Raw genomic sequence first — 13,650 nt, 5'->3', positions numbered from 1 at the left:
GGTGGCCCCCACAGCAAATATGACCATATCACTGAGGCTGGCATTCTGGCTTCTAAGACATGGTGCTCGAACCCATGAACTGTGAGATCATGACCTGAGCCAAAATCAAGACTTGGATGCTTAACCAACTGAGCCACCCAAGTGCCCCAAGACTGATAATTTCTAAACGTAAGTCTTACCGGGAAAATTCAGATGATGTGAAGGCTTCTGATTTTCTAGAGCAAAATGGAGTGGGGGGGGGGGCGGATTGAGAGAGGCAATAGGAAAAAAAAAGCACTGGATAGGAAGTCAGGCAACCTTGGCAAAGTCACTCCCCAACCCTGAACCTGTGTCCTCAGCTGTTAAAGGAATGGATTTGGCCAGGCCAGCGGTTTTCAAGCTGCACACCGGAGCTGTAAGGTTCTAGGCCACCGCTCAGGCTGCCCCTGAGAAGAGGGTAATAGGGCAGCAACTAGTAGGACTTGGAGCCTCCTATCTTCGGTTCAACCAAACCAGCTTTGCTCTTTTATCTGCCTCATCTTCCTGGAGGAGGTCTGGTTTGGAGAAAGAATTCTGCTAGCAAAGAAGTCTGAAAATACCTGGACTAATGATAGTCCCTAAGGCTCTCTTCAGCAATGGCATTCTGTAACTCCGTGACAATACTCCCCATCTCTCTCAAAGGACGCAGAGATCCAAATTCCTTGGCCATCCACTATTCCCTCTATTGTTTAAGCAGCTCTGAGATCCAGAAGCTGAGAAGAAACATCAGAGAAGAATCCAGGGATAGAGTAAGACCAACTGCCTGACTGCTGTTTCATTCCACGGGCAGGCATCAAATGAACTTCACCTAGCCTTTCCCCTCATCACGTTCACACTGGGAGCAGCCATGGCTGGGGAAGAAAATGCATGTGATGGGCCCCCTCTTCCTAGCATGTGAAAAGGAGCTCAGTGACAGGGTGCCCGTCAGGCTGGGCTCTGGGTGAGTGCCAGCACGCTCCGGCACCTGCAGTGGAGGAACAGCAGTTACAGATCAACCAGAGGCAGAGGATGGAAAGACATTAAACTCAGCTGGGAGGGAAAAGCAAATGGAAGCAGGACAAAAGCAGCTGATTGGCAGACTTCAGGTGCAGTGGCTTTTCCTCCTCTGAAAGAGGCTGCTGGGCTAGCTAGGCTGCCCTTGAACTTGTAAACCTTCCTGACTACCTCTGTGCAGATGCCAAGGATGAACTGGATGCCTATAAGTCTATGAACAGAAGTAACACTGTGCTCAGGGCTGAGCCAGAGGCGAGCTCTGTAGGCAGAAGAGAATTAGGGGGAGATGAGGCGCCCTTCATAGCCTTTACATATTTTTGGTCACCTCACTTTCCTCTCCATTTTCTCCACCTTTGCCTTGATTCATACCCTTATCTTACACCAGTGCTGTCTGCTTCACTGTCTTTAGTTGTGGCTTTTGGTATGCCATTCCCCTGCTGAAGAATAAAAGCTACAAAAGCTTTCATTTTTTTCTAAAGTGAAGTCCACCTTCCTTAATTTGGAAATTTAAAAATGCCTCTATTTTACTAAGTATGCTTACTGTACGCCAGATGTGTCCTATGTTCTACATCTTAATCCTCGTATTATCTTAATTTCCCAGGCTAGAAAGGTGATGCTTCATAAGGTTAAGCAAGGTTGATGGCCAGAACAAATGGCAACCTGTCTCAGTCTGACCGTCAACATCATCCGCCTCTATTTTCTTGCTTTTCTTTCTTCTGCTCTAACCAACGACATATTCCTGCCTAGGGCAGAGGACTGGAAAACAGCAGGCCTCAAATCAGCTACCTGATGGTCGGCAAGCAATGTAGCCTCTCTTGGCCTCCAATGGGGACAACACCAGCTTGTAGGTTGTTGTGAGGCTTATAACAGGCGATGCATTTACATACACTTGGCACCATGCAGCCACTTAAACACTGTTCACCAAGATCCCCAAATCCACTGAGCTCTGCCTTTTCCCTAGAATTTTCTCTTCTTGACATATTTCCCACTCTTCTCACTTGTTGGAAATGGACCCAGTCTTCAAGATCCAAATGAAATTCCCAGCTTCTGGGAAGCCCGCCAGCCCTGCAACCCTGGCATATATTGACCTTGGCCCCCACTCAGAACCACACTCATCTGCAGCCCTCACGTGACACAGAACACACTCCCTCACTCTGTGACTTGCCATTTCATATCACCCCAACCAGAAGGCAAGTCTCAAAGAGGGCCTGACCAGTGTCATTCCTTCTTTGTATCCCTTACCATGAAGCCTTGCTCACAGGAGGCATTTAATAAGCAGCAGGTGACTGATTGATGCTAGGAGTACAGATTCTAGCCTCTCGGGAAATAATCCATTGAGGCTGAACACCGATCTAAGTCAAGTGGGTAGATGTGGCCACTGAAACCCATTGTTTTGCTCATTCTGTCTGGCCTGTGTGGGGCTGCCTGCTGCCTCATTTCTGTAACTGTTCTATAGCTTCTCTGTGCCAGGGAGTCTGACTCACAGTGTGCCCTCTGGCTCTTCTATGCCTCCAGCCATCCAGGGAGATTCAGAGTAGGTTCTCCAGAGCCTTGGATGTCCACAAATCTCCACAAGGGTGACAGCCAGAAACTGAGGCTTTAGCAAAGAAGCAATTTCAGGCAAGGTTAGGTAAACGAGATTTGAATATTCCATCTCTGTTCCCAGGAGAATCGAACAGTGAGTAGAGGCAGCACATTATTTTTCTCACAATGGGGACAAAGTATGCTTTCGGTGGCTTCTGATGAGTTCTGTGGCCACGCTGAGCTCCCCTGGCCATTGCTGGGTTATATAAATGTTTGATGAAAACCCTCTCAGGGGAAATCAAATTTTTATAAGAATTTAATGATAGCCTATCCAGATGTGTGAGGACTTGAGTTGACAGCTCATTAACCCTTTACTAGTTCATGTCCTCAACCAGAGACTCTAGAGAAGGCCTAGAAAAGAAACATGGGTGTTTCATAACATCCTCTTCAAGGTCACACAGAAGTGAAAAATAAATGTCCTTTATAAAATTTCCTACTAAGAAAGCTAAGTTCTTTTGTGTCCAACTTGGATGCACGAGGTGTCACAGATTCTCTACCCATGTACTCAGTGCTCACAACCCTCCAGCCACGCATGAGGACAATGCCCTGTTCTTCATTCATCTGTCTGCTCCTGGGTCAGGAAAGCCATAGGGGTCCGGGGGAGGAAAGCCACATTCCAATGAGCCCACAGTTCTTAGACTCTATCAGGTCAGCTCAGAATGTCTTTTTGGCCTGAAGTCAAGGTTTTCCTGGTGTGTTTCAGATGCCTCATGTGGATTTCTACAGTCCAACTTGAAATTTTATTATATTTATGTAATATATATTTATACATTAATGAAGTCAAAGGCTAGTCCTTGTGTCAATGCACTGGCATTAACAAAAATAACTTCTTTTCACTTGTCCTCAATCCTTTGAGCACACTTGCACTTGCACACCACTAGGAAGGACATGGTGCACATAACAGATGGCAATAGACTGGCATGAGAGTCATCCCATGTTTTAAAGCAAGCTCGAGATCCTGTAAAGATCTGGACACCAAGGTACCCCGGCCCCCCACTCAATCCTGCCCTAACTGTTGGTTTACTGCCCAAATCATCCTTTGAGACATTTTAATTACATGGATCATCTATAAAACTACTGAGGGGTGCCTGCCTGGGTGGCTCAGTCAGTTGAGCATCCCACTCTTGATTTCAGGTCAGGTCATGATCCCAGGGTTGTGGGATCGAGCCCAGCATTGGGCTCTGTGCTGAGTATGGAGCCTGCTTAAGATTCTCTCCCTCTCTCTCTGCCCCTTGCCCCACCTCACACATGTTCTCTATCTAAAAAGAGAAAGAAAGAAAGAAAGAAAGAAAGAAAGAAAGAAAGAAAGAAAGGAAGAAAGAAAGGAAGAAAGAAAGAAAAGAAGGAAGAAAGAAAGAACTACTAATAATATGCAATAGTAGGGGTGACACTCAAAAACATCATGCTGGCCAAAAAGGCCAGATACAAAAAGCATATACCGTAAAATCCCATCTTGTGAAGTTCTACAACAGGCAAAACTAATTTATGGTGAACAAACTCAAAACAGTGTCTGCCTTGGGATGAAGGACTAACTGGGAAGAGAAAAGAGGAATTTTTGAGGTGATGGAAATATTCTTTATCTTGATAGAGATATAGGTTACAGGGTGTTCGAATTTATCAAAACTCTTGAAATTGTAACACTAAAGTTCAGGCGCTCTATGTAAAGTATATCTCCAAATAGTATTAAAAGACAAGAAAAATGGGGGGAAAATCTTGACTTAGGAAATTACCTTCTTTCTCCCCCTGCTATTCCTTTCTTCCTTCAGTGAATATACAATGTGTTTGATTGTATTAAGAACATCCTGTATATGTTTATACAGTAAGGTATTTTTTTATTTACTTATTTAAGTAATCTCTACACCCAATATGGGGCTTGAACTCACAACCCCAAGATTGAGAGTGCATGGTCTTCCAACTGAGCCAGCCAGGTGCCCTAGTTTATGTGTTATGGTGAAGAGACTTGTTTTCTTCCCTCACGGAGCTTACAGAGGAGACTAAGCCATTTTCCTCTGTTCTTAGTGCAGTGACTCAAGGGTTTTTTGACTTTCAGCTCACAGTAAGAAATACATCTTATACTGTCACACACATACACACATCACTAATGTAACAGTTTCACAAAATCACACTTAACCTCACAAGTATGATGTACTAAGATATTTTATTTTCCTTCCTAGTCTATTCTATTCTATTCTCTTCTACTCTAGTTCAACCCATAAAAGTAATTTCATGACTTCCCCTAACAGACCATGACCTACAGTTTGAAAAACACTGTCCTAGGTCCCCCTCTGCTTACCTTAATGTGGCAATTAGCCAGTTACATGCAAATTATTTCTTCACATGTCTATGAATACCTCTAGGGTAAAAATTATTTTTGATGCTAAGCACATAGGCTCATTCCAAATAAATATTTACTTAGCAGGATGTTATCAGCTTAAAAAAAGAAAGAGTAATGAATCTGTCTTCACTTTAGGTAAAAAACAAAAACAAAAATAAAACAACAAACAAAACAAAACCAGAGCGCTTTACTATCTGAGTGGCCCAGAATGCTGCGTAGCCTACAACCACACCCTGGCTGGGCACGGAGGAGGCTGAAGGGTTCTTTTTCATGAGACCTCATCCCACATCCCATGAAGATAGGCTCGTAACATACTTTTCTTCTTGTTGTTAAATGAGAATAAGGTGCAAAAGAGCTCAATACTTGGACTGATTTTAAAACACCTCCTTACGTCTGCTGGAGTGTCAATGGGCTGCACAGCTCATGACTGACAAAGCAGTAGGCCCTCTCTCCCACTGAGGTCAGCAGTTTGGTGAAAGGGCTGGGAAAGGAGCCCTGGGGGCAGAAGAAGGAGGCAAGGACAAACCAGAGGAAGAGCTGTGATGGACAGCATAGTTGGATTTTTTTTTTCTTTTTTCCAAATGCGAGATAAATAGTAGAAATGGAGCATAAGAAGTGATTCTCTTCCTTGAGCTGAGAGCAGGCGTCTGCCCCAACAGAGAAGAACCATTCCTTTCAGCAGAAGAAAGGATCCTGTTTAGGGCTCCGACCTCCACTGAAGGACAGTGTTCAGATTGGCATCAACAAGCAAAGAGAACAAAGCCGCGTCTGAGTGGGGATCAGGGCTCCACTTACCCAGTAAGACAAGGCCACCCAGGGCTTTAAGAGGCTGAAATCTACCGAATCAAAAATCTCTGGCTGAAGGAACTATTTTATTTATATAGTTAATTTTTTTTAAGTTTATTTATTTATTTTGAGAGAGAGCAGCAGGAGCTGGGGAGGGGCAGAGAGAGGGAGACAAAGAATCCTAAGCAGGCTCTACGCTATCAGCACAGAGCCCCACACAGGGCTGGTACTCACGAAACCATGGGATCATGATCTGAGCTGAAACCAAGAGTCAGATGCTTAACTGAGTGAGCCACCCAGGAGTCCCTGAAGGAACTAATTTAGAAAAGTTCCCCAAGCCAGATTTAAGCACCAATGATCTAGTCCAGCTCTTCTGTTTGCCAGAGCGAGATCGAGGAGAGGGGAGCAAGGCAGCATTCCAAAACAGTTCAGTGACAGTCCCCGGATGACCTGAACCTTAGACCAGTCCCCACGTAGTGTGTTAAAGTGCGGTAGGTTCGTTCACCGAGAAACCGAGTCAGGCATAGGAGTGTATGGGGTCCGGCCAGAAGCTCATAAAGCCCAGGGGCTGCCTGCTAACAGCTAGTGGCAAATATCGGGCCTCGGAGAGGAGGCCAGGCCGGTACGCAGGAAGACCAGGAGGCTGGACTGCGGCCACTAAGCCCGCCAGCTCCAGGCCCTCCACTTTGAAGACTGGAGGGAAGCGTGTATTTATGCAGCTACAGTCAGGACTGGCTCAGGAACTGGGCCACATGGGAGTCTGCAGGTGAGAAAAACTGCAAGACTCAGTCATGGAGTGTGAGGAAAAGCAACAGGAGAAACTGGCCCAGGCTGACCCAGGAGGCCAAAATCACAGAGTGTGTCCCCCGTGCCCGCCCCATGCACAACACATGTGCCTACGAACCTACTTCTCGTCATCTTTGGGTCAATATCAGATGCCCATATGTCAGGGGCATCTGAATGCCTTCCTGACCAAGATCCTCATTTGCAATGTAACTGGGGGTAGGGAACGCTCCTGAGCCCCAGATTCCTTATCTTCAAATTGAAGATAGTAACGCCGATCCAGAGGGCAATATGACAGTCAAATGAAATAGTACTGGGAGATGTTGAGTGCTACCTAACTACAAGGTATGGCATTCTAGCTCCTTAGCTCTCTCCACTCACTTCTATGTGCAAGTAGCTGATCGAAGAACATATTTCCTGGAGATGGAAGCGCATTGCAGTTATTAGCATGGGTTGGGTAATCAGACTTGAGTACAAATTTTGCCCCCATCACTAATCAGCTGACTCTGAGTAAGTCCTCTAAACTCAGAATTTTAAACTGTAAAAGGGGAGACAAGAGTTTCTTCCTCCCAGGATTCTACTAGGAACTGAGTAAGATCAACTACAGAGGACGTCTCCTGGTACCCGGTACACGCCAGCCCCTAATGGGCCGTGGCTGCTATCTTCAGGATCCTTCTCAAAATGCTCCAAGATGCCTGAGTAGCAGGACTGGGGAACACCTGACCAGTTCTCTAAAACCAGGAAAAAGGTGCCCTTGAGCCCCCGGCTTCAAGCACTTACATCAATAAGGTCAGACAGGTCGTGGATGTAGTACTTGAAGACAGACGCATTGGTTGCCTCCAGAGCCAGCAAGTACTCATTCCGGGCTTTAATGGCCTTCAACTTATTCTCTGTATACTTGGCTTGGCGCTGAAAAAGGAACAAAAGTTCAATTCTGCTTTTTTTTTCTTTTTTTAAAGGGGAGATTGTTCTCTAAAAGATGAAAGGACAGTACATTCGAGAACCACAATTGTGCTACTACTCCCTACGCACTGTCTGCCTTAAATTGGGTTCTAATTCTGTTTAATGAGATTCAAGGGCATAATGTAGATCAATCCGGGAAAGGTTAATGAGGTTCCCTACTTTAGGCGCATGTCCCACTTAGGTTCTGTCTACAAATACCATTCTCTATCCTTGCGCCACCGTCCAGAAGGTGTCACTACCTCTGCCCCTGAATACAGGACATGGGAAAGGTTTCTATGGTTTCTTGTGAATCTGCTACAGGTGAAGAACTAGGAACCCCGCGCCCCCAGGCCCAAGTTCTTCCAGTACCCAGAATTTCTTCCAGGGCAGACAGCAAGGCCTGACTTTGGGCCATTAGGCCCTGAGGGACACAGAGTTTCCTTGTTCTGTTCTTCGCAGCACCGATTGGAAAACTATCGGTCCTGACTTCCACAGTGCTCGTCCCCAGCCCCTAAGCTGCTAAAGCACATGTACCTTCTCCTTCATTTTCTCGATCTTCTTCACCGAGCTCCTCCGGACATGCTTCTCCTCGATGCGGACATTGGACGAGGAGTCAGGGGAGCGTGGGGTCTGCCGGTCTTCTTGCTTTACCGATTTTCCAATTTGCTTCTCCTCCTGCTTCTCCGCCTCCTTTAGTTTGCTCTGAGCACTGATGCTGTCGGCATTGTACATGTGATATGTCTTCATGACCTGCAAGACACCCCCCGCCCCCACCCCCGGAGGTCAAGCCAATGGGGTCAATTCTCTGCTTTACAGACTAACAGATTGAGCTGAACCTGTCCTACATGAAGCAATATCCTCATACCCTTAAGGGAAAATTCTTAAGTGTTCGGTTCAGCAAACATAGTATATTAAAGACCACTCCAAAGCACAGGGAAGCAGCACTTGAACTGAGCCAATATGTCTTATTATTAAAATGACATTGCGCCTCCCATCATCTATTATTTACTTCTATTTATTAACACTTGTAATCATTACTCTTTTATACTGGCCGAGTAATTCCTACTGCTTAGCTATCTCATGGCGCCATGCACACAGGAAACAGCACCACCGCTCAGATCCCGAGAGCAAAGCCCTTCCCTGGCTGGTTAGGAACCCTGAAGGGGGCAGTGCTGCCTGTGGAGTAGCTTGCTTTTTGGACATTTCAGATACAAATGGGGAAGAAAAAAGGCTCCAAATGCTCTTCGTCCTGGTCTAGCTTTCTAGGGATCCGCCTGGTCTGCTTCATGAAGATCGAACCCCCTTGCTCACGGGAACCAGCACAGCAGAAGCGATAGCAATGGCGGCGATCATTTACTGAGCATTTAGTATGTGCCTGACTGTGCTAGGTGCCACACACCCATTTTCTCACTTCATCCTTACAGCGCCCCCATAATCTAGAAAACAACCCTAAGAAGACTGTAAACCCACACAATAATTCAGGGAAGAATCTAAGAAGGAATAAACACCTCCATCAGGTGAAACTAGAGCTGCCACAGATAGGAATATATACAAGGAGATAAATATCATTTTCAAATTCCCCCTCAAAGCAACTGTCTGGGAGTCCAATCTCTTCTTAATGAGGAGGCCAGGAAGCCTAGAACTTTTGTGTATTTCCTCCCAAACATACTTCCAGCCACAGGTGCCCACTCTTCCCTGCTGGAGCTCTCTGTTCCCACACCAGGGGCCTCTAGCTCCTATCTAGGAATTAAAAGAGCTGATTGCAACTAAGCAAGCTGAAGTTCAAGAGTGCTGACATTTTGATGCCGTGCGGTGTCCCTGAGAGGGAGAAAGAGAGTATGGGAGCTGGTGCATACGTGTGGGGGCAGGGAGCACAGACTGAACAACAGAGGAGAGTGTAGGTATTATATTGATAATAACCTCTAGCACTTACTTCTTAGTACGTGCTGTGTGTCAGAGGCTTTATGTGTGTTTTCTCACTTAACCCTTACAGCAATTCTGTGAATGACATGTGATTATTTCATCTTGTAAATATGGGGAAACCAAAGCTGAAGGAGACAAACTGTCCCATCCAAGGACACATAGATAGCAAATGGCAGAATCAGGATTCAAACCCAGGTCTGTCTGATCACAAAGTCCACATTCTTAGCCATTAGACACTAGTGTCTTCCTCTGAATAGGAACAGAGCTAGACTAGTTGGGAGGAAAGGTTTAGTCAAGGCAGGTTTACAAAGAGGAGCTGGTTTTAATAATGGCTTCATTTTAGAGCAATGGTCTCAACTAGGGGCTAATCTGGAGACATTTTTGATTGTCACAACTTGGGAGCTTGCTATTAGCATCTAGTGGGTAGATGCCGGGAGGCTGCTAACCACGCTAGGCACAGGACAGTCCCCACAACAAAGCTGCCTGGGCCAAAATGTCCCTGGTGCCAAGGCTGAGAAATCTTGGGTTAGAGGGACCTTGTGAATGTATGAATCCTTTAGGATCAGCTAGAGGTGGTGGAAATAATAAAGAATATTGGGGCATTGACAAAATCAAAGTACATTAGAATTTAAATTCTCATTTTGGATACAGAATATCTTAAATCAGCTTCACCTTATTTTGGACCTGACATCATTTCCCATAATAAGGTAAATTCTGTATATTCTCTATACAGGAGAAATGATATTTAACAACTAGTAGCACTAAAAGCCTTTCTAAGTAATTCAAACAGTCTTCCAGATTCTGGGTTGACTAAGAAGTGGGGAAGAGGTATCTGTTATCTTGTCTGAAGAGGGGTATTTAGGACACCACTTTTTCTTTCTTTTTATCTGAATATGGAATCAAAAGCTTGAATGGACCCTTATAAAAATGAAAGATTTTTAAGAAAGCAATTTTCCATTTCATGAAGATGCATGATAAATAAAGAAGAAACACTACGAATAATAATTAAAAAAATCAATGATTTATATTGCTCCTTTCCACTAAAGAACTCTCTCTTGTTTTTGTTGTTGTTGTTTATTTATTTTCAGAGAGAGAGAGACAGAGAGAGAGAGAGAGAGAGAGAGACAGACAGACAGACAGCACAAGGAGGGGAGAGAGAATCCCAGGAGGGCTCTGTGCTGTCAGTGTAGAGCCCAATGGGGGGCTTGAACTCATAACCATGGGATCATTACCTGAGCTGAAATCAAGAGTTGAATGTTTAGTTGACTGAGCCCCCCAGGCACCCCTAATGACTCTCTTTAAAAGAGTAACATATACCTCATCTAAGAAACTATGACTTCCTAAAGGTAAGCATCACATCTTCTTTTGTGTTTTTTCTTCTCCACAGTTGGGAAATGTGTCATGTACGCAGTAGTAGTTTTACAGTCAATGTGGTTGCCCAAATGATTTAATGACACTGAATCTTTCCTCTGTGGAAATATGGAAGAAGGATAACTAGTATCCTTCAACTCAAGACAAAACTGAGGTATCCAGAGGCCAAAGCTTAAATAAGTGATGCCAAAACAATTGGAGAAATAGGGAAGTCAAGGTAGGACTTGCAGAAATATATATATAGTGAGGCAAATACAAACTAGCAAAAAACTCAGAAGTCCAAATTCTCAGTTCTATGAAGAGAATTCACTTTACTTCAAAAAACTAAATCTTAATTCATGCCTTTAGCTCTGCCTTCTCCTCAAGCCACATTAAAATAATAGAGAAGAGTTATTATTATTTTAGATATAAACTGAGGAAAACAAAAAGAATAAAAGCAGTATATAAAAAGCAGGGAGGCAAATAGTAAATATCTGCCAAACCTTAAACTAAAAGTAGGCAGAGCCAAGAAGCAACCAGACTTATATCACAGAGACCCTAAGGGAAACTGGGTAGAAGCCAGGAGGCTGTGGATGAAGGTGAAGCTAAAACAAGAGAAATTATTGGAAGCCCAAGAATCACTGGACTATCAGATCCCAACCCCTCCCCATCCATAGTGGAGAGTAGAGGCTTATTCTCTTATAGAGGGTCTATGCACTGGGGACACTGGACTCAGCTGAGGGTAGGGGTATTGAACTTAAAACAGGAGGATCAACTGAAAATTCTATACTGAATGTTGTGAGAGCCCCAGCCTCTTTACAACTCAGGCCCCAGACATAGGCAGGAGGTCAGAAGAGCCTTGTCTAGGGAATCTGACATCCAAGATAAAAGACCTAGAAACACTGAGTATCATGATTTTCCCAAGGACACACCTCAGTCAGATCACAAAGTCCACATTCTTAGCCACTAGGCACCAGTGTCTTCCTCTGAACAGGACCAGAGCTGGCTTAGTTGGGAGGAAGGTTAAGTTTAATTGACACAGAACTTCCAATCAGCTTTTCAATCCCTCACTCTTTTAAAAAAATTTTTTATTGATTTATTTATGAAAGAGAATATGCACGTGAGTGGGGAAGAAGGGAGAAGAGAGAGAGAGAGAGAAAGAGAGAGGAGGAGAGAATCCCAAGCAGGTTCTGATACAGGGCTCAATCCAATGACCCTGGGATCAGGACCTGAGCAAAAATCAACAATCAGCACTCAATCAACTGAGCCACCCAGACACCCCAACACTGCCTCACTTTAAAATATGAACAGGCAACTAAAACTTATAAAATATTTAAGGAAAATATTTAATATGAAAGGCCAAGACCAAAATGAGCAATTTAGAGGGAACAGAAAGGATATGGAAGGGGAAAACCTTCAAAAACAATCAATAATATCCTTAGAGAGATGAATGAAAAAATGCAAATACATTGTATCATGAAAGAAGAACAGAATGCAGCAAAAAAGGAACATTTAGAGAACAATAAAAGAGCTCCTGGCAATTAAGATTCAATTCAAATATCTTTCTAAGGAGCCGGGCTTCCTGCCTGTCCTCTGGAAAGACATGTAAAAGTTATCACCTCATATTTTACTTGCTGCTTTACTTTTCCCTCTTCTATTAAAACTAAATGCCTTGAATTCAGGGACATCTCTTATTTGTCTTTGCATCCCTGGTGCCTAGTGCTGGAGACAAAGAGGCAAGCAGAGCTGGGGACTAGTCATGGACCTGGTTTCAAGGAGCAGGTGCTAAATACCGGTCTGCAGTGGCTCCTCCAGCAGACAGCTGCAGTACCCAATCAAGGAGTCATCCATTCAGGGGGCGTACAGAAGCATAAAACACCATGGTAACAACAGCCCCAGTGTCCCTACGCCTCTTCTGGCTTTCTCAATTCTAGGGCTTACTTGACTCTTCCTATTTAGCCAATCCATGTGGCTTCGGTGCCCCTACATAGCCTCCTTCCTGTGAGCACTTGCTGAACTTTTCCAGATACAAACTGAGTACAACCAAGACAGAGAATTCCAGAGTTCTTTGGGAAGCTGTGTGCTCCAACTTCAAAGGCATTTCTGGATCACCAGTCAGAAAATGAAAACCACTTATGCCATGGTCTACAAACTAGCCAACTTATTATGGAGGAAAAAACACACGGAGGAGAATGCTCACTAGGGTTGCTCTCTGAATGGCAGCTGTGGGAAGCAGCCCCTGGCACAGAATGCCAAGTCAGGGAAATCAAAGGCCCTTCAGGCAGAAAAGAGGAAGGTACAGAGGGGCAGCTGGCCACTTATGGTGTGAGTCTGGGCCTCTTGCCCAAAGGCATCTTTATTTGGGAACACCCAGGCCCCGCCCCTTGGATCATCAAGGTTCAAAAGTACTTATATTATAAACCCTTGGGTAATCAGTCTCCTAAAAAGATATATTTTGGGCATTAGGGGAGATGCAAGCTAAGGAGACCACTGAATATGGTGGATTCCTTATATCCTTGGTTTCCTTTATTCCATGCCCACAAATAACTTCTATTGCCCACAGGGTCACTGAAATAAGAGGCCCTTTCCTGCCTTCCTAAAAAGCAAGTAAGGGGAAAGCTCCTTATAAGATCTCATTTGTTCTCTTCTTAACTCCTCTGGGAGAGAGGGAAGGAGAGAGAACGTTCAGCAAGTAGCTTCCCAAAGCCAGCATATGATAGTGCCATGTTCCTACCTGATGAAACCACTGTTCTGTGCTGGTGACCAATCGTCCTGGCTCACTAAGGACTTCCCTAGGTTTAGCATTCAAAGTCTCATGATCCTGAAACCCTTCAGTCCTAGGAAAAATGGGATAGTCAGTCACCCTAATGCCATGGTGCCTGACTGGGGACAGTCCTACACTTCTCTCACCCCATGGAGGAAGCAACTCAGAATTC

General features: G+C 44.7%; 1 protein-coding gene across 9 annotated transcripts in view; it reads right to left on the bottom strand.

Moving 5' to 3' along the window:
• SRGAP2 (SLIT-ROBO Rho GTPase activating protein 2) overlaps positions 1 to 13,650 on the bottom strand; it is a 227,132-nt gene that overhangs the window by 60,372 nt on the left and 153,110 nt on the right. For all 9 annotated transcript variants that reach the window (XM_029935602.1, XM_029935600.1, XM_029935605.1 and 6 more), the window contains exons 6-7: positions 7,976 to 8,191; positions 7,280 to 7,408 (exon numbers count right to left, since the gene is read on the bottom strand). In XM_029935602.1, coding sequence (XP_029791462.1) covers positions 7,280 to 7,408; positions 7,976 to 8,191 — 345 coding nt within the window. The remainder of the gene's footprint in view (positions 1 to 7,279; positions 7,409 to 7,975; positions 8,192 to 13,650) is intronic.

This window comes from Suricata suricatta, chromosome 3 (genome assembly GCF_006229205.1).
Source record: "Suricata suricatta isolate VVHF042 chromosome 3, meerkat_22Aug2017_6uvM2_HiC, whole genome shotgun sequence".
NCBI lineage: Eukaryota > Metazoa > Chordata > Mammalia > Carnivora > Herpestidae > Suricata > Suricata suricatta.
Note: the sequence above shows the minus strand (reverse complement) of the source record. Positions and strands in the feature narration are given on the sequence as shown.